General features: G+C 56.0%; 1 protein-coding gene across 6 annotated transcripts; it reads right to left on the reverse strand.

The window, feature by feature from the left end:
* Positions 1-606: 606 nt before the first annotated feature.
* On the reverse strand, positions 607-20,218 carry PLD3 (phospholipase D family member 3). Of its 6 annotated transcripts, none has more exons than XM_040976300.1 (13): positions 20,152-20,218; positions 11,410-11,470; positions 8,388-8,482; positions 8,207-8,281; positions 7,979-8,121; positions 7,467-7,650; positions 5,624-5,744; positions 5,390-5,517; positions 4,410-4,610; positions 2,150-2,289; positions 1,579-1,744; positions 1,150-1,249; positions 607-1,043 (listed from the first exon to the last, which is right to left on the reverse strand). In XM_040976300.1, the coding sequence occupies exons 2-13, from the start codon at positions 11,468-11,470 to the stop codon at positions 856-858; spliced, it is 1,602 nt and encodes a 533-aa protein (XP_040832234.1). In that variant the 5' UTR covers positions 20,152-20,218; the 3' UTR covers positions 607-855. The 6 variants fall into 6 exon arrangements, with proteins under 6 accessions (XP_040832234.1, XP_040832235.1, XP_040832238.1 ...); XM_040976301.1 differs by having other exon boundaries at positions 11,393-11,470; positions 20,152-20,184; XM_040976304.1 differs by lacking the exon at positions 11,410-11,470 and having other exon boundaries at positions 20,152-20,171.
* Between the last annotated feature and the right edge of the window lie 272 nt (positions 20,219-20,490).

Below are 20,490 nucleotides of genomic sequence, written 5' to 3' on the forward strand. Positions count from 1 at the left end.
CGTGCCCAGCACGCACATGTTCCTTAGAGCTTACCTAATGTTGGGTTTTGCTGCTGCCTCGTACCTCCTACATGTACCCATCCATTCTTAGGACATGCTGTCAGTGCACTTGGCGGCTATGAAGTCATGCTGGGCACATTCTCCTGTGTTCAAACACACAGGTCCTCTTGGGGATACAGTGACGGCTCAGTCCATGCTCATCTGGTTGAGAACATGCTTAGGGGGGCAGCTCCTCCCACCCCATGCTGGGACCCAAGTGCTCAGTCCATGCCAGCCTGCAGGCATTGGAAGATGAGGGTTCAATACAGGTGTGGATCATGTACTGAGGGCTCAGCACTGGAGGACCACAGGATGTAGCCTTAGTATGTATTAAGGCACAGTGGTCACATGCTGAGGGCTTATTACATGAAGACCACAGGGGACAGGCTCAGTACATACCAAGGCACAGTGGTCACATGCTGAGGGCTCAGCACTGGAGGATCACAGGACAGGCTCAGTATATACCAAGGCACAGTGGTCACACGCACTGCAGTGTTCCCACCAGAGGCCCATGCCAGCTGTCTGCTATCTGTGACACCCACTGCACATCACTCAGGCCACAGGCTGTACAGACAAGTTATTTACTTATTATAATCACAGGCCCTGAAAAGGGGGGATGGGTCCGGGAGCCGGGCCCAGCATGCACCCCCACTTCTTCGGGGGCTGATCCCTCCCCCAGCCCTGCTGGGTCCTGGGGCCACCGCATCAGGCCGGCGGGGACAGCGGTTGAGGCAGGAGTGTGGGGTGGGGTGAGCCTGTGGAGGTACTCCAGGACACAGAGAAGCAGGGGTGTGGGCACAGGGCCCCCAGGGAGCCTCAGAGCAGGCGGCAGGCGTTGCCCACACTGTCGGCTGAGGTGCTGAGGTCGTGGCTGTAAGGCGAGTCCCAGTCCCGCAGGAACACGGCTTCCAGCTGGCTCCGCAGTCCTCCACGGCCATTCTGCGTCACCAGCAGTGAGGCACCTGCGGTCTCCAAGAAGTAGCTGCCAGACCAGTTGGAGGTTCCTGTGGAGAAGGGGGATGGTGCACGTGGTGATGGGTCCCCTCCCTGGAGGCCTGGACACCCCACTACTTCTCCCGTCTGCCCACCCCAGGAGTGGCCAGCACGCACCGATGTAGGTGGCACGCTCAGTCACCATGTACTTGTTGTGGTTGACGCGGGCGTACGGGATCCGGGCCTGGGCCTCATCCGCGGGGACCACGAAGAGTTTCTGGGGGCAGGGGAGGACCGGAAGGAGTGTGAGATGCAGGGTGGGAGGTAGGTGGGGAGGCCCAGGGTCCAGGGCTCTGGGATGCTGAAATCTCCGAGGCTAGCATGGAGCTCCTGGCACCACCACAGACAGAAAAGCCTTCCCTTTCCAGAAAAGCCTTCCCTTTGCCCCTCAGGCCATGTGAGGCAGCTGTCTCCCCAGCCTGTGCCACCCCAACCCCCCAGCTTGGGACTTCCTTTCCAAGGCCCTGCCCACTCGGGACCTACCTCTCAGATCACAGTCCTGGGAAGGGGTGTGTGGGGAGGTTGTGGGGGGATGACAGCTCTTACCACCTGGATGTCAGAATGGGTGTGGTTGTCACGCAGGGCCGCCAGGGAGAGAAGGAAAGCGCGCATGGACGGTTCTGAGTGGCCCCAGCAGCTGACCAGCAGGCGCACCTTGACATTGCGCTCGTAGGCAGCCCGCCGCAGCCCATCATCGATGGCCGGCCAGAACCTGCGCCAGGGTGCAGGGCATGGCTGGGGTCTCCGCTCTGGGGAACCATGCCTGGGCCCATCCCCTCCTGATGCTGGCTTTCCGGTCCCTCTACCTTGTACAAGCCCCACACCCCATCACCCCCTTCTCAGCCTCAATCACAACCCCCAGCCCTGCCACGGTATACTCAAAAACTTTAGCTCCGTCCCTCTGGCACCCCACATCCCAAGTCTAGCCCTGCCCCCAAACTCCTTATCCTGCGTGTCCTGCCTCTGTCCCCAGCCCCGCTATCCTTATCCTTGTCTGTCCCTCTTAGTCTCATTCCCCTTTCCTGTATGAAGTGTCCTGTTCCCCGTCCCCCCCCCGCCGAGTCCCCTAAGCCCCCTGCCTGCCTGTTTCTCCACTCTGCCACCTGCCCAGCCGTACCTGCGCGGGTGGGAGAACTCCATGGTGGGCAGGTAGTTCATGACAGCAATGTAGATGAAGCTCCGGGCACTGTCCACCACGTTTAACAGCGCCTTCAGGTCTGGGGTGCGGCCACTTGGACACAGTGGCGGGGGAGCACTCTGGGGTGAGGGATATAAGGTAAGGGGTTGGTCAAGACACACCACAGGGGGATGGCACTGAGCTGCAGCCACCAGCTGGGCACTGGCGCTAGTTCCTGAGACTCTGTTTTGGATCCAACACCTCATTGAAACGCTGGGGAAGGCTCAGCACGGTAGCTTAGTGGCCAAAGTCCTCGCCTTGCCAGTGCCAGGATTCCATATGGGCACTGGTTCGTGTCCCGGCAACTCCACTTCCCATCCAGCTCCCTGCTTGTGGCCTGGGAAAGCACACCTAGAGGACAGCCTGAAGCCTTGGCAGCCTGCACCCACGTGGGATTTCTGGAGGAAGCTCCTGGCCATTGTGACCACCTGAGTAGTGACTCAGTGGACAGAAGATCTTCCTGTCTCTCTTCCTCTTTGGATTTCTGACTTTCCAATAAGATAATAAATCTTAAAAAAAAAAAAAAAGCCTCTGGGGAAGACCATGGACCAAAACGGACCAAGTACTTGCACCTGCCACCCACGCGGGACACCAGGATGGAGTTCCAGGCTTGTGGCTTCAGGTCCAGACCTGGTCATTTTGGGCGTGAGCCAACACAGGGGAGATTCTTTGTGTCACTCAGCCTTTCCAATATGGATGGACAAAACAGACACATGTACTACCAGGGGGATTGTCACAGAAGAGCCAGTGAAGGAAAGGAACAAAGACTAAGGCTGCTCTACAGATTACAGCCCAGAGAGGGTCACCGTCCTGCCTAAGGCCACACAGCTTGTAACAGGATCCAAGGTCTGGCCTCAGGTGTTTTGGTTCCAGGATCTATACTCTCAGCTGTGGTATCCAGCTGCCAGTCTCTGTCCAGCACCTACAGCCTTGCCGGGGAACTTAGGCAAACTCTTGGGCCTCATAGCACAGGGCATCCTGACTCTACACAGAGAGGAGAAAAGACAAAGAGAAAAATCTTCTGTCTACTGATTCGCCTCAATGGCCAGTGCTGCGCCGATCCGAAGCCAGGAGCCTGGAGCATGTGAGCCTTGGGTCTCCCATGTGAGTGCAGGGTCCCAAGGCTTTGGGCCGTCCTCAACTGCTTTTCCAGCAGGGAGTTGGATGGGAAGTGGGGCTGCCAGGATTAGAAATGGCACCCATATGGGATCTCAGGTGCGCAAGGCGAGGACTTTAGCTGCTATGCTACTGTGCCAGGCCGTGGAACCAGGGTTTTTGTCTTTATTTCAAAGGCCAAATTAGAGAGATGGGAAGAGTCAGAGATTCCATTCACTGCCTCATGGCTCCCATGGCCACAACAGCCAGGGCTGGGCCGGGGCCAGGTCAAAGCCAGGAACTTCTCTTGTGTCACCTACATGAATGGCAGGGCCCAAAGTACTCCGGCCATCCTCCACTGCTTTCTTAGGTACCTTAACAGAAAGCTGGATTGGATATGGAGCAGTGGGGACTGGAACTGGCACTCATCTTGAGATGTCAGCACTGCTTTACCCTGGGACCTGGGTTCTGACGAGGCTTCCAGATGCACTGAGCCCCTCGGCTCTGCATCTGCTGCCTTCCCACCTTGGGCTTCTCGGGGACCTGCTGCCACAGCAGGCTCCCTGCTCAGCTCCCCAGGCCTCTCGGGACAAACACAGAGGCTCAGCAGGTGGGATCCCAGGGGACAGCTTTGTTGCCAAAGACCTCGGTGAAGGGTGCTCCCCTTCTGGGGTGCCTCTGTGAGGTTTGGGGCATCCCTGCTTTGAGAAACCCCCAGTAACTAACACCAGTATAGCCTGTCTGGAGCATCAAGCACTAGCAACGGGCATCAGCCAGCATGGTGCTCCCCCGGGACAGTAACTGTGGCTGCCTGTGCTGACCCATCCAGCAGCCACAGCAAGCCAGTGGCTGCCACTCTGGGATTTTCATTCCAGTTGATGGAGCTGCCTGTGGTCACATTGGCACACAGTGAGCTCGGTGCCCCTAACCCAGCTGTACCAAAGCTGGAAGAGGTGGAAAACCTCCACAAACCCATTTCTTAGATGGATGAAGCTAAGGGTGGACAGTCAGGGAGGATGGTCAGGGATCCACTCCCCCGTCTGAACTTGATGGAGGCCACGCATCATGGTCTGTGGTCCCGGGCATGCGTGTAGCTGGGACTCACCGCCAGATAGGCCAGGGCAGGGGTCCCGTTGAGGCAGATCTCCATGGGTGTCTCCTGGTTGTAGCGGGTGTCATAGGAGCGGGGCCAGGTGGCAGGGATGGAGCTGCCCGCCTGGCCCAGGAACCAGTAGGCCTCGAAGATTTTGGTCAGATCGCGGGCCAGACAGCTGCAATTGTACATGACCACGCCCAGCTCCTTCACCTGTGGGAGAGAGGAGCTGAGCTCCTGTGGGAGGCAGACAGGGATGTCCCCTGCCGGCTCTCACTGCTGCCTGCTTAACGTCCCTGAATCAGTCTAAAGTCCTGGGACGGCTCTGAATACGGGAACACTGTGCAGTCTTCCCACAGCCCCAGAGCTCCTAGATCCTGCACAGGACCTTGCTTCTTTTCTCCATGGAGTCAGAACTGACTCAATCTTGGTTCTTGTCACATGTGCTTCCTCCTACAGGAAGGCTGCCTGGATTGCCTTGCCTTCCTCTGAGGTCTCACTGTCCTTTGGGCTTCTCTCATGGTTCTTGCTAGTGACACACTTGCCCGCCTTTCCATGGGGCCGGGAGGGCAGACATCAGGGATGTGTCAATCGCAGTTAGAGTGGGCAGGATCAGGGGCCTGGGCAAACGTCTGAGAAAATGAATAATGTACTTTCACATTCCTGCCCAGGCTGCTCCCAGACAGCAGAGGCATCACCACCTCCTCTGGGCTTCTACCAGCCTCCAGGCTTCCCCTTCACAGCTCAGACCCCTCAGCCTATGCCTCCTCCCCCTGACCCCTCTGGGTGACAGGTCCGTTTCTGTCACCCTCAGGGTCCCAGCATCACCCTGGACAGGGCTGCTGAGGGGCTGGAAGCTGCCAGCTGGGCTCCATGGGGAGTGTGTAGGGAGGCAGCCTTGGGTAAAGAGGATGCTGGAATTGAAGAATGATGTTCTGTGGAGGTGGGGGCGGGGGCTTGGGTGGGCTGGTGGGCGGGCTGTGCAGGCAGACCTGGGTCAGTGAGCGCCAGTCCATGTTGGCACTGCCCAGGTAGAAGTGGGTCTGGTCCACCACCCAGAACTTGGTGTGCAGGATGCCGTGAGTCAGCTTCTGCATGTCCACCATGCGGACCTGGGCGCCTGCAATGGACAGGGGCCGAGGTCAGGGATCAGTTTGGGCAGCACCAGGACCAAGAGTCCCACCCACCACCACCACCACGGCTGGCCGTTGCCGCCCCCAGCTCACCACTCTGCAGCATGGCCTGCAGGTCGGCTTGTGGCTGCGGCCCACTGGGCTTGCTCACAGCAATGCGCACCTTCACGCCCCGCGGTGCCAGACTCTGCAGCTGTTGTAGGACCTCCTCGCCCTGCAGGGATGGGGAAGGTCTGAGGGGCTGGGCAGGCCACGCTCCAGCCCCACATGGCACTGACTACCAATGGGGCTGCAGTGGCCTCTGGGAGCTGCCGTCTCTATAGATTATAACATTGCAGCTTCAGCTGCTTTGTCATGCTCGCACACACTGGGACCCCTACCCAGGCCTTTTATTTTTTTTCCCCAGATTTTACAGTTATTTATTTGAAAGGCAGAGGGAGCCAGTGAGATGGAAATATCAATCATCCAACTGGCCTGTAACTTCTAGAGCCAGGCCAGGCCAAATCCCAGGAGGCCAGAAACCAGGATTCAGTGCCCCAAGCCATCAGCTGCAGCCTGCATGGTCCCCATTAGCAAGCAGGTGTGACCAGGAGAGTTGCTGCAACTCAAGCTCAGGTGCTCTGACACGTGATGGGAGTGTCCCAAGATTCAGCATCAGCAGTGTTGGGGCATGCACCTTTAAGTACCACCCGGATGTTGGTGGTGGGGCTCAGGCCAGGGGTAGGGGAGGGCTCCAGGAAGATTCCATTGCATGATGCCAGGGCTGTGACAGCCAGTTGCTGCTGTGGCCCATGTACCCCTGCAGGCCTCCCATGGCTGCTGAATTCGCACAGCGATGAGGCAGGCTGTGAGCTGGTCTCTGCTCACCGTCCCCATGCCACGGACAAGGCCACAGCAGGAGAAGTCAGCCCAGGCAAGGATTTGAACCTGGATTGTGTATCAGTGCACCTGCGAGCCTGCAGCCACCGGCCAGGGAGGTGGCAGAGAGTGGTTGCTCCCGTGTGCTTTAACTTTCACCACTATTGTTCATAGGTCGAGCTTTAGCAACCCTGCTGGGGTCCCACATTTTAAGTCCCCTTGGCCCCCAACAAAGGCCAGCGGGAGAAAAAATCAGAAAGACTCCACTGCAGTTTCCAGTGGCCAGGGCTAGCTTGCCCCTCTGGCAAGCCGTGCCTTTCCTGAAACTCTTCTGTGTTTTTAGGCTTGTATGAAGAGGACAAGGCAACTGGCCTTGCCTACAGAAGGCCGGCTCTAGCTGCTAAGACCTTAGCTCTATGGGCTAAGATCTGTGCGGATCTGTTGGCCCCATTTTACTGAGGGTCCCACCGCAGCCTGAAAGGAACAGGGACCCGTGTGAGGTCACATGTCCTGCGTGAGCTCTGTTTCTTGCATTTCTTTATCAAGGGCAGCTTGTGGACGCCTGACACCTGTTGGTCTCATCTCATCCTTCGTAACCAAGCCCCAATGTCTGGGGCTTCTAGAAGATCATGACAAATATCCCCGGCCCAGAGGGTCCTGTGAAAATAGCTGTTTCTGGGGCTGGCACAATGGTTCAACTAGCTAATCGTCTACCTCCAGGTGCGGCATCCCAATGGGTGCCAGTTTGTGTCCTGGTTGTTCCACTTCCAAACCAGCTCCCTGATTGTGACCTGGGAAAGCAGCGGAGGATGGCCCCAAGCCTTGGAACCCTGCACCCACGTGGGAGACCCAAAAGCAGCTCTTGGCTCTTGGCTTCAGAGCTCCGGCTATTGTGGTTATTTGGGGATTGAACTTGTGGATGGAGATCTTTCTGCATCTCCTTTTCTCTGTAAATCTGCCTTTCCATGAAAGCAAATAAATCTTAAAAGAAAAAAAAACTTACTTCCAAACACTTGTAGGACACGCCCACCTGCCACCCCTTCATCCCTCCACCATCCCCTTCTCCATTTCCAGGTACCTGCTGGGCGGAAGGTTCCTGCGTGCGGGTGTCATTGTTGGTGAGGGTCCAGTAGAAGGAGGCGATGTCCAGGCTGCTGTGGGCGCCGGCGAGCAGGCCTAGCCAGGCCTGGCTGGTGGACGGGTTGCTTGTGGAGGCATTGGGGAAGTCCAGGCCCTGGGGAATGCTCTCCACCAGCACTGCCCTGGGGGACGGGTGGGGTTTGGGGGGTGGTCAGCCACAGGGGCAGAGGACTCTGACCCTGTGGAGGCTGTGCCGGCCCTGGGCACCTGTTCCCATGAGTCTGTGTGCCTGTATGTGTCTGTGCATGCGGGTGGGTGGAAGAGCCTGTGAGCATGCCGGTCCGTTTACAGACCAGGAGGGATGATGACGCTGTGGCTGCCATGGAAACAGGGCCTGGGGGTGGGGGTGGGCAACCTTCTAGATCTGTCACTGCACTGGGTGTGGTGGAGTGGAGTGCTCAGTGCGTGCCTGCTCCCTGGGTCCCCACCTCCCCACCCTTCCCCACTTACTCGCAAGGGTCATAGCAGGGGGCAGGACGCTGGTTGGGCCCAAAGAGGTGTAAGTCTCCGTATTCCCAGAGAAAGAGCTGAGTCATCAGGGCCCCGAAGCCCACCACAGCCAGGATGAGGACCAGCAGGACCCAGCGGGCTTTCTGTCGGGGAGGACAAGGGGGTCAATTGGTAGGGGGTGCTCCAGCCAGTCCTTGAGACAGACTGGAGGCGGTGGACAGCCCTTACCTTCTCCGCAGCCTTCCATGCCTCAAGCTCACTGATGGCCAGCTCGCTGGCAGGGTCCTCAGAGGGCACTTTCAGCTGCGGGGCCAGGAGCGAGGGTGGTGACGGGGGAGGACGTTGGCTGAAGGGTGTCCTTTCTCTGTCCTCTGCCCCCAGCACTCCCCCCAGCCCCCCACCCACTTACCTCCTGGTACATCAGTTTAGGTTTCATCTTGTCCTGGTGGATGGGGGAATCCCTGGGGCTCAGGCAAGGAAGGTGGGTGTGTTGGGGTCTCCCAGCTACGGAACAAAAACAGGCACCGTGTGGGGTGCTTGGGGGCCCGGGGACAGATGGCACCCCGGGAGCTCATGAGCACGAGGGCCACTGGCACCCAGGCCTGATACCCTTAAAGGAGGAACCTGACAACTGCTAGTCAGCAAAGATTTTGTAATGCCACCCGCCCCAACCCCTCTGCTTTCTTCCCATTCCTTCAGGGCATCCTCCCTGCTCCCCTCCACACCCCCTTCCATTCTTCCGAGCTCCCTTTTGGACAAGCCCCGGCTGAGGTCCTTGTGGCTCCTCATTGCGCCTGTTCCTACTCCGCGGCGTGGGTACCTCTACCAGGTGCCTGGTACCCAGGTAGCCGTCTGACCAGCCAGCCCGGAACCATCGGAGCCTCCCAGCCACCCCCTCGACCCATTCTGTCCATCCCGCTTCCCTGGTCACCTCCCAGCTCCCTGCCACCTCCGCCCGCGGGGGGGGGGTGCTCGTCTTACTCCTGGCGTGCAGCTGCTGCTACCTCGGTGGGGCCCCAGCTTCTGCCCCAACAGGCTCAACAGGGGCGGGAGGCGGGAGGAGGCGGGTCCGGACAAAGCCCTGCCCACTGCAGCGGAGCCTGCGCAGTGCACGCCTGGGCCCCGGCTCTCTGCAGCGAGGTGGCAGGGGCAGGGGGAACCGATGTACAGTCAGGAGTGGGCTGGGGATAGGCTTGCCGTCCTGCCCCCTTGCAACACCCCTGTAAGGCAGGGAGGCCCCAGATGACGAGAGAAAGTGGCCCCACCCCTTTCTCTTGTCCACCGACCTCGTGGGTTTTGCACCATGGGCATGTATTTCCTAGTCAAAAACATAAACGTACACATGATAATGAGGTCGCTTACACAAGGCTGAATAATGGGATGGAGAAACACAGTGGCAGGGTGGACAGAAGGCAGAGCCCACGCTGTGGGGTAGGAGAGAAGGGCGAGGGGAGCCATGGAGGATTTTCTCTGATCGTCTGACTGCATGGTTTTTTTTAAGCCAACTGATATTTGAATAGGGATGAAACCATATTTAATCTTTTTTTTTTTAGATCCCTGCTTCTGGGTCCTAACTTCCATCTCCCCATCAGGCTTTATGGTCACAGCTGAGAGAAGTGGGAGACCCTCCCATGCCACCAAAAAAGAGTGAAGCCGGCTGGCGGGGGCGGGGGGGGGGGCTTGGTGGAGACCTTGAGTCAGCACCTGCTGATCCCATGTGGCCTCAGGTGTGTGTGTTCCCCCAACTCCCCATCAGACCCACCTCACCCTGGGAAGCAGCCGCAGAAAATGCAACTGCCTGTAGGGAGGTGGGGGGTGTCAGAACTGCTTTTGTTAAAAGACCCCCCCCCTTTTTTTTAATTCTGAAAAACTGGGTCACTTGGCACAGTGGTTAAGAAGGGCTTGGGAGGCCCACAGCCCGGTATCCCAGTGGCTGAGTAAAAGTCCTGGCTCCCAGCTTCCTGTTTATGCACTCTCTAGGAGGCACCAGGTCCAAGCATCTAGAGACCAGCCTTAAGTTTCAAGCTCCAGTCTCCCTGCTCTGTTGTTGGCACAAAGGGGGATCTCTCTGTGCCTTTCAAATACATCATCAATAAACAACAAACGAAGAGTTTTTTTCAAATGAATCAGGACTTTGTTGTCTTTTTGGGATTTTCAAAAAGAAAATTCCAGGGGCTGCTGTGATGGCTCAACAGGTTAACTTTCTGCCTGCAAGTGCAAAATCCCATATGGGTGCCAGTTCCTGCCCTGGCTGCTCCATCTCCTATCCAGCTCCCTGTTTGTGGCTGGGGAAAGCAGTGAAGGATGGACCAAGTCCTTGGGCTCTTGTACCCATGTGGGAAATCTGGAGAAAGCTCCAGGCTTCTGCAATCTGATCAGCTCAGCTCCAGCTGCTGTAGCCATTTGGGAGTGAACCAGCAGCTGGAAGATCTTTCTTTCCTTATCTCTCCTCCTCTCTGTAAATCTGCCTTTCCAATAATTTTTTTTTAATTACTATTTAAAAGAAAACTGCAGGGACTGGCAGAGTAGCCTAGTGGCTAAAGTCCTCGCCTTGCATGTGCTGGGATCCCATGTGGGCACTGGTTTGTGTTCTGGCAGCCCCGCATCTCATCCAGCTCCCTGCTTCTGTCCTGGGAAGGCAGTTGAGGACGGCCCAAAGCCTTGGGACCCTGTACCCATGTGGGAGACCCAGAAGAAGTTCCTGGCTTTGGATTGGCTCAGCTTCAACTGTTGTGATCACTTTGGGAGTGAATCATCGAATGGAAGATCTTCCTCTTTGTCTCTCCTCCTCTCTGTGTATCTGACTTTCCAATAAAAATAAATAAATCTTTGAAAAAAAAAAAAAAGACTAAAGCAAAAGAGGGCTAGGTTCCCTCCTCATCCCAAGATCCAGCCCTGTTTGTAAAGGCTAACTTAGAGAACTGTCATCACCAGTGAGTGTTGGAGCCCAGACCGTCCAGTTCAGAGCCTGCGATAACCCCCTACGCCATTATGGGGGATGAAGAAACACCTTCAGCAAGAGTGGCCTCTGGGGTCAGCAGGAGGAACAGGCGCCAGTCTTGCAGGATGCTGACCATGAGGCCGGCGCGGTAGGCCGAGCTGAACTTGGTTTCATTCTGAAGGCATTGGCAAGGAGTGCTTATTTAGGAATCTGGGGTTGCCACAGTGGGTGGCATAACGCTAGGATGAATCCAGATATCTGAGTGGCCAGGACCCGGAGAACTGTGGGAGTGGACAGGCTGTCCCAGCCCAAGTGGCCTTTCAGCTTTCAAATGCCCAGCAGTTCTGAGCCTGTAATTGTGGGTTTTTATTATCATCAAAGCAATACACATAAAGCGTGGGGGGAAAAAGAGGGTGGGGCTTCAGGTGGCACTGGGGAGGTGGTTAGTGCCGGGGGCGACTGGGGCCAGATACCTGCGAGTGAACCTGACCTTCGGCACTTGTGTGGTTGCTGGACCTTGCCGTAGTGACCTCCGTCCTCAGCCTCCCCATCTGTAAAATGGGCATGGTGACCATGGTCATCAAGCATGTCTCTCCAGATACTGATGGGTCACCCAGTATGGCAGAGACCAGGGATGCGTGAGCCAAAGCAGGCGTGAGGAAGACGGGGAGCAAGCAAGTCCATTCGTGGATGTGTCAGAAGGTAGCAGGTACTTCCGAGAGAAAGGGCAGCGGGTGGGATGGTCATTAGGTAAGAGGGACAGGGGTTGCCAAGGCTGAGGTGGGAATGTGGCTGGGCCAGATGAGGTGTGTATCCATTGGGGCGGGTGCTGGAGGGTCACGGGGCAGAGCCTGCAGGCCCATGCGGAATCGGGTGATTAGGCAAGAGTCATGGGTGCAGGGTACAGTCCCAGCCTCGGGTGCCACGTGGACTGAAAGGCACTGTCCTCCACAAAGGCATTGTCTGATGTGGGGTGCTGGTGTGCACGTGTGAGCTGATCTGCAGGGATGGTCGCATTTCAGAGCCTGAGGTCAGAATCTCCTGGGAGATTCGAACCAGGCCGCACTCTGAAGAAACACACCTGTGGCCATGTGCTCAGGCGAGCAGAGAGCAGGGGAGGTGGCTGGAGCAGCTCAGGGGCGCCCGGAGTCCCCAGGAAGAGGGAATGAGGCCTGGCACTATCCTGCTGACATCTTGACTGAAGACGCCTGTGTTGGACAATCATGTTTCTGTGATTTTCAGCTTCTGAGTCTGTGGTAGGGTGGCCCTCGGTGTCTACGGGGGCCTCCACATGGCCTCCTAAGCTGCCCCTTACTGAGCCAGTGGCTGTTGCATTTCCCGTCCAGCTCCCTGCTAGCACACCTGAGAAGTTGCCAAAGTAGTGGCAATTTGGACAGTGAAGTAGCAGATGGGAGATCTTTCTGTCCCTCTCCCTTTCAAATAAGCAAGACTGTTTCTAAGGCCTAACAACGGTGGGTATATGTCATAGCAGTAAAGACAAGAGGTGGTTCATTACAGCATTGCATATCAGAGTGTGCGGGTTTGGGGCCTGGTTCCGCCCTCAGTTCTAGCTTCCTGCAGGGGGAGCAGGGCAGGGTGGGCCCAGGCAGCTGGGACCCAGCCCCTGCCCCCAGAACCCCAGAGCTCCAGCGTACCAGCACCCAGACCCTGCGTTCTGCTTGTTCAGCAACACGAGGTGCACCCAGGCCAGAAAGCACCACCCACTCCCAGCCCACAGGAAACCCAAGTTCCCAGTGCGTGCGACCCTGCACACCACCAAAGAGGAAGATGGTGCTGTGGCTGCGGGGACATGTGCTGGTCAGTTCCCGGCTGCTCAGCCCTGCAGGATCTGACCTTTCCTCCACTGGCAGTGGCTGAGACAGAAGGGGTCAAGGTCCACCTTTGCTATATTCTTGCCCAGGGACCTTCGATGAGGGCTGGAGGGGGTGATCTTCTCTGAGCCCCACTGGCCTCCTCCCATCTTAGACCCATCAGGAGGTGGAGTAAGGTTTCAGAGTCCCATGGCCCCAGCCTCAGACCCCCCTCTTTGGAGCCACACATGCATTCTCTGTGCTGAGAGATAATTCAGAATACCGACTGTGGGGCCAGCCTTGTGGTGCAATGAGTTAAGCCACCTCCTGTGACACTGGCATCCCGTGTCACAGTGCTGGCTGCTCCACTTCTCATGCAGCCCCCTGTTAATGCGCCTGGGAACGCAGCAGAAAGCAACCCTAGTGCTTAGGCCACTGCTACCTACACTGGAGACCTGGACGGTGTTGCAAGTCCTGGCTTCAGGCTACCCTGTGCCTGGGCCCTTGCGGCCATCTGGGGGATGGAACCAGAGGATGGAAGATCTCTCTCTCTATCTCTGCCATTCTCTCCTTGAAATAAATAAAAAAAAATTATAAGTTCTGGTACAGTAGCCTAGCAGTGAAAGTCCTCACCTTGCACATGCTGGGATCCCAGAAGGGTGCTGGTTCTAATCCCAGTAGCCATGCTTCCCATCCAGCTCCCTGCTTGTGGCCTGGGATAGCAGTCAAGGACAGCCCAAAGCCTTGAGACCCCGTACCCACATGGGAGACCTGGAAAAAGCTCCAGGCTCCTGGTTTCAGATCGGTTCAGCTCTGGCTGTTTCAGACACCTGGGGAGTAAGTCAATGGACAGATGATCTTCCTCTCTGTTGCTCCTCCTCTCTTTTATCTGACTTCCAAATAACACAAATAAATAAATAAGTTTAAAAAGCGAAAAAGAAAAGGAAAGAAAAAATTATTTGAAAGACAAATTTACAGAGAAAGGAAAGACAGATCTTTCATCTGCTGGTTTACAACGCAAATAGCTGCCACAGACAGAGTTGAGCCAATCTGAAGCCAGCAGCCAAGAGCCTCCTCTGGGTATTCCATGTGGGTACAGGGGCCCAAGGACTTGGGCGATCCTCCACTGCTTTCTCAGATCATAAGTGGGGAGATGGAGGGAAAGTGGGGCAGCTGGGACATAAACTGGTGCCCATACAGAGTACTGGTATCCCAGAGTGGAGAATTAGCTAGTTGAACCACTGTTCCAGTCCCAAAATAAATAAATCTCTTTTTTTAAAGATTTATTTATTTTCATTACAAAGTCAGATATACAGAGAGGAGAGACAGAGAGGAAGATCTCCCGTCCAATGATTCACTCCCCAAGTGAGCGCAATGGCCGGTGCTGTGCCGATCCGAAGCCGGGAGCCAGGAATCTCTTCCAGGTCTCCCATGTGGGTACAGGGTCCCAAGGCTTTGGGCCGTCCTTGACTGCTTTCCCAGGCCACAAGCAGGGAGCTGGATGGGAAGTGGAGCTGCTGGGATTAGAACCGGTGCCCATATGGTATCCTGGCACGTTCAAGGCGAGGACTTTAGCTGCCAGGCCATGGCGCCAGGTCTGAAAATAAATAAATCTTTACACTCCAAAGTCATCATCATCAAAATATTGCAGAGGGGTCAACAAGATGGCTCGTGGCAGGCAGATGTCAGGCACACCTGTTGTGGGTGAGAGTCATATGGCCCCAGGACACTTTCTTTTCCTTCTTTTTTTTTTTTTTAAGATTTCTTTCTTTCTTTATTTTATTGGAAAGTCAGTTATATAAAAAGCAGGAGAGACAGACAGGAAGATCTTCTGTCCACTGATTTACTCCCCAAGCGGCCTCAATGGCCAGAGCCGAGCCGATCCAAAGTCAGGAGCCTGGAGCCTCTTCTGGGTCTCCTGCACGGGTACAGGGTCCCAAGGCTTTGGGCCGTCCTCAACTGCTTTCCCAGGCCACAAGCAGGGAGCTGGATGGGAAGCATGGCTGCTGGGATTAGAACTGGCATCTATAAGGGATCCTGGCATGCTCAAAGTAAGGACTTTAGACTACCAAAGTGTCGGGCCCCCCAGGACACTTTCACAGCAGTGAATAAACTCCCTCAGGGAACTAAGTCTGTGTCTGACTCCCTCCTCTAGCTCCAAGGCTCAGCCTTCTTTGAGGACTTTAGATGACAAGCAGATGTTATCCCCGGCTGGGGGCATCCTAGCCTGTCAGAGCCACGGTTGGCTGGAGTCTAGGAGGAGGCTGCAGGTGGCACCGGGTGGTGGTGCTGTGCGCCTCCCAGTGGCTGCGTGTGGAAATGGTCCCTGGAAGGAGCTGAGGTTTCCCTGTTGCTGTGGAAGCAAAGGCTACACAAAGCAGAACACGGGTGCTGCAAACTGTTTTTGTTCTTAGAAGCAGATCCTTTATTTGAATGGCTAGATGCCCTTCCCAGGAAGAGAAGGTGCCTGAGGCAGAAAAGCAAGGAGGGGTGGGGACTTGGTGCAAGGGTCAGTCGGCTGGGGGGGGCAGGAAGTGGAAACCCAGCTTTTCCTTAATGTCCACTCCAGGATACAGCAGGGGGTGGCTGCAGTACTTGGGGTGTGGCCACCCGTGCGGGAGACCCGCATGGAGTTCCAGGCTCTTGGCTTTGGCCCAGCCCTGATTCTTGTTTCCCTCTTTGCCTTTCAAGTAAAGAATGGCAAAAACTGAAATAGGTTACAAACCCCTCTTAACCACAAATGGTGAATACTTCTGCATGGCACTTAAAAAAAAAAAAAACCTAAACTGTGTCATGCCTACTCAGAACCCTTCCACAGCCCTCCGGCACTGACCTCACACCAAAGCACAAACTTCTTACCTTGCTCTACTGCGCCTTCTGTGGACAGAACTCACAGATATTCTGCGCTTACCATCATGGCTTCAGATCCCCTCTCTGAACTCAAAGCCCTCTACCCTGAGCACCACCTCTGGGGATCCCGTGGTCCCCACTCCTCCTCCTCCAGGTTCCCACTGCCAGGTCTCAGCCTGGATGCCACCTCCTCCAAGAAGACTTCCCTAATTCCCCGTTCCCCACTCTAGCCATCCTCCTCGCCACCTTACCCGATCATGTGCCATCTCCTCCAGGAAGCTCTCCTGACCCTCCAGACTGGCTAGGCATCTCACCCCTCTGGGTGCCCACCATCTGCTGGTCTTTTCCACTGGACGGGCAGCCCTCTGAGGGAAGGGCTGGCCCACCTCAGTTACCACTGTGCTGGCTGAGTGTAGGGGCAGCACAGATGAGGTGCTCGGGGTTAGTGACTAACGTCTAGCTAGCACCTGATCAATGACAAGCCCTGTCCTAGCGATGGAGGTGTCAGGTACCTTTGCCCCATGGGCTGCAGGCCTGGCTTAGCTATTATTGCATGCTTTTGGGGAGTGAACCAGGGGATGCAAGATTTTGGTCTCTTTTAAGTAAATACAAAATAAAAATGAGAGTGGCGCTGGCACCACTTATGATGCTGCTTCCAGTCAGCTCCCGCTGAGGTTTCTGGGAAGGCCACGAAGGACGGTCCCAACATGCAGGCTGGAGATGTCAAACAAGCTCTTGCCTTTAGCCCGGTCCAGTCCTGGCTCTTGGGCCATCTGGGGTGTGAACCAGCAATGCAAAATCTGTCACTTTGCCTTTCAAATCAAGCAACCCATTAATTCTTAAAAAAAAAAAAAAAATCTCAAAGGAAATCACAGGCCAAGCCTGAACGCTAAGAGCCCCATTTCCCAGGCAAGGGGACAGCCTCGGGCGGGGGATCATCCTGTGCAGGTGCCGGGGTCTTGGCCAGGCAGTGGGAATGTGAACCCAGAACTTGCTTCTGCGCCAGGACAGTGCACGCTTGCGTCAGTTCAGGGGTCAACAAAGAGGCACACTAAATCAGGGTGCATCTCCCTTCAATGTGTCTGGTGAAAGACCTAGCTGGACCCGGTGCGATGGCTCAATTAGCTAATCCTCTCCCTTCAAATGTCAGGATCCCACATGGGCACCGGGTTTGTGTCCCGGTTGCTCCACTTCCCATCCAGCTCCCTGCCTGTGGCCTGGGAAAGCAGTAGAGGATGGTCCAGAGCCTTGGACCCTGCACCCACATGAGAGATCTGGAAGAAGCTCCTGGCTTTGGCTCAGCTCCGGCGATTGAGGCCACCTGGGGAGGAAACCAGTGGATGGACAAGCTTTGTCTCTCCTTTTCTGTAGATGTGCCTTTCCAATAAAAAAAGAGAGAGAGAGAGAGAGAGAGAGAGAGAGAAACCAGCCAGCCACAGTGGAGGGGGCAGGGCCTGGACAAGCATTGGTAGTGGGGGTGGGAAGGACAAGGCCAGGCTGCCTGTTGTGCAGGTCATTCCCACAGCAGTCCCTTGGAAGGCCCTGCTGCCCCGCAAAAGGCACTCACATCTGGCGAACGTTGCAGCTAGGATTTGAACCCAGGCCAGCTTGGGGCTCTGTGCACCTGCGGCTGCCCAACCTTCCGGTCTGACTGCACCTGAACCCTGTGGCGATGGACGTAGAGTCCCTCCTGTATGGTCTCCACCCCACATCTCTGACGGGGGTCTGCAGCTTGCTTCAAACAGAAAGGATGTAAGAATGTGGCTGGAGGCAGATGATGCTGGCTTGCCTTCCCCCACAGCTGCCAGTCCATCCCCAGCAGAAGTTCCGAGGGAGGCACTGACATCTCTGTGCACTCCAAATCCTGCAGTGGCTCTACTCTGCTCAGGCCCCGTCTGTCCCACAGCTCACCAGGCCTCTCACACCCTCAGCCTTGGGTACTCAGTTCTTGTCCACCATCAGGAAGGGACCTCTGGGCTGTGGCTTAACTGTTCCAAGCATGCTCTGACCCCAGCCTGTAACCCCAAGTCCCTTTGCACTCTGCCTCACCATTCTTCATACACCCACACGGGAGACGCAGCAGAAGCACCTGGCTCCTGACTTTGGACCAGCGCAGCTCTAGCCGTTGTGGCCATTTGGGGAGTAAAAAAGTGGATGGAAGATCTTTGTCTCCCTTTCTCTCTGTAAATCTGCCTTTCCAAGAAAAATAAAACAAATGGCCCTTTCCAATGGAATTTCCTGGCTACTGCATACCTTTGCAGAGGGTGGCTCAGATTCCAGGTGCCCTTGCTCCCCTCCTATCCCTCTGCCATGGGAGATCGGGAGTTGACTTCTAGGATTCTGACTCATCCTGGCTTTTGTGGGCACCTGGGAAGTGACCCAGTAGGTGACACAAACTCCATACATCCCTGTCCGGGTACGTCCCCTCCACCTCTGACTGTATCAGATCCTCTACTTACCTGTTTGCCCACTGTCTCTCACCCCGCCCCCCCCCCCCACCGTGACAATGGAAAACCCTGCAGGGCTTGGAGCTCAGACACATCCCTAGCGCCCAGCAGTGTCGGGTTGGAGGCTCATGCTTAAGAAGTATTTGTTGAGGGTCCAGCATGATGGTTTAATTAGTTAATCCTCCCCTTGTAAGTGTCGGGATCCCATATGTGTGCTGGTTTGTGTCTCAGCTGCTCCATTTCCCTTGCAGCTCCCTGCTTGTGGCTTGGGAAAGAGGTGGAGGATGACACAAAACCTTTGGACCCTACATCAGTGTGAGAGACCTAGACGAGCCTTTTGGCTTTGGATTGGCTCAACTCCACCCATCATGGACATTTGGCGAGTGAACCAGTGGATGGAAGATCTTTCTGTCTCTCCTTCTCTCTGTAAATCTGCCTTTCCAATTAAAAAATAATAATAATAATAATAAAGAAATATCCGTCTTGCGAATGGCTTGTTTCCATTATGCTGAGATGCAGTGAGGGAGGCCCAAGGAAGTCACCAGCCCCAGCTCACGCAGGTTTTAAGCACCTGGGGCCAGGACCAAGGTGGGTCAGGGTATTCTGGCTGCTTACCTCTGGGCTCCCTGCCTTCCCAGAGCAAGCCCAGTGAGAGCCTCACCTCTCCCTGGAGTGTCAGGAACAAAGGCTCAGCCGAAGTGTGTGTGTGGGGGGACAGGGGTGTCTCATCCCTCTGTACCTCCAATACTAGAAGGCCAGGGAGGGTCTCTGCTAACCCTAGAATGTCCCCCAACACCCCCTCATCTTCATTTTTGAGGGTGGAGGTCCCTCCACCCAGCCAGGTAAGGAAAGAAGGACTCAAGAGTAATGATGGCTGACAGGTCGTCACCCCCTGTAGGAGGACATTGTGACCCTAAAAGGTCAGCGAGCACAGGATTACAGTTGATTGGATAATATTTGCATGAGAACAACCAAATGACTACTGTTTGTATACTTGATTGGATATCATTTGTATAAGAACAGTTGAATGGGACCCAGCAGCATGGCCTAGCAGCTAAAGTCCTTGCCTTGAACGCGCCAGGATCCCAGATGGGCACCGGTTCTAATCCTGGCAGCTCCACTTCCCATTCAGCTTAGCTCCTTGCTTGTGGCCTGGGAAAGCAGTTGAGGATGGTCCAAAGCTTTGGGACCCCGCACTCGTGTGAAATACCCGGAAGAAGTTCCTAGATCCTGCGCTCACTTGGGGAGTGAATCATCGGACCGAAGATCTTCCTCTCTGTATATCTGACTTTCCAATAAATAAATAAATCTTAAAAAAAAAAAAGAACAGTTGAATGGACAGTATGTGTGTGAGAACACTTGGTGGAATATACAAGACAAAAGGATTTCCAAAGACATAGAAACTGTTACGGGGTTTTGTTGATGAGCTCAATACTTCCTCCCTTATCCCATATGACCCTCAGTGTATAAAGTCTGATGCCACTAATAAACTTCGGCTTTGACCATCAGTCAAGGTCCACGCGTGTTATTATCGGCTCCGTGCACCAAGTCCATCGCTGCGGGACAGCGACAACCCCCTAAGGTACAGTGACACAGTAGCTCTTGTGTAGACAGAAGCCAGGAATATGACAACACTCCGGGAATGGCCAAGGTAGCCAGCTGGGTTAGGAGGAGGGTGACCGTGAGGAGGGCATGAAGATGACTGGATGCAAGAGAGTGGCACGGTTACCCAGCACAGGAGCCCTCCCATGCCACTGCGCCTGTCACCAGACACGCACCTCCCGGATGTGCTACCCAGGGGCTGGTGGGGACAGCTGGGATCCTGGCACTGCCCATGGCACTGAAGGGGGCTCGGGGACCCCACTGGGTGCAAGGACGGAAGATGAGAGGCGCAATCGGGAATCAGCAGGCGTGGATGGTGGCTGTCAGAGCGGACCCCAGGGGAATGCAGGTACCGCGAACGCTGGGAGGGCCGTGACGACGCTGCCAAGAAGCCGGGATTTTACAAAGGAAGGATGGCACAAAGACACAAGGCGACACAAGGAGAGGACGGCACACTGTGGCCTGGACGACAGGAGGGGAGGGATGCAAACCCAAGCACGGACAGCCGAGCCCGCCCCGTACCTGCAATCCGCGTCTCCCGCTCGGGACCGCAGCCCCGCACACACCTGCCCAGGGTACAACGCCGCCAGGCCAATCCCACCTGCGCGCAGGCGCACTGGGGCGGCGCTGCGGGCCCCGCCGAGGGGGCGGAGCCAGGCATGCGCCTCTCTCATTGGCAGCGCTCCTTCGCGAGGGGCGGGGCGGAGGGCAAGGCGTGCGAGACCGTCATGTGACAGTCGCTCCTGTTGTGTCGTCTCGCTGGTGGCGGCTGAGTGGGCTAGAGCGGCCGCGGCGGTCGGTGGGAGGTGGGTAGGGGAACGAGTCCATCCGGTTTCCCGACGGTGAGGGCAGCGCTTCCGG

Source organism: Ochotona curzoniae, unplaced genomic scaffold (genome assembly GCF_017591425.1).
Source record: "Ochotona curzoniae isolate NIBS_2020 unplaced genomic scaffold, NIBS_Ocur_1.0 contig_2699, whole genome shotgun sequence".
NCBI classification, from domain to species: Eukaryota; Metazoa; Chordata; class Mammalia; order Lagomorpha; family Ochotonidae; genus Ochotona; species Ochotona curzoniae.

Coding starts and splice junctions, on each gene's coding strand:
- PLD3 (XM_040976300.1), bottom strand. CDS start 11,470: ATGGGGAGGCTGAGGACGGAGGTCACTACGGCAAGGTCCAGCAACCAC. Junction 8,483..11,409: donor CAACCACACAAGTGCCGAAG/GTCAGGTTCACT, acceptor TTTGTTCCGTAG/CTGGGAGACCCCAACACACC. Junction 8,282..8,387: donor CTAAACTGATGTACCAGGAG/GTAAGTGGGTGG, acceptor CTGGCCCCGCAG/CTGAAAGTGCCCTCTGAGGA.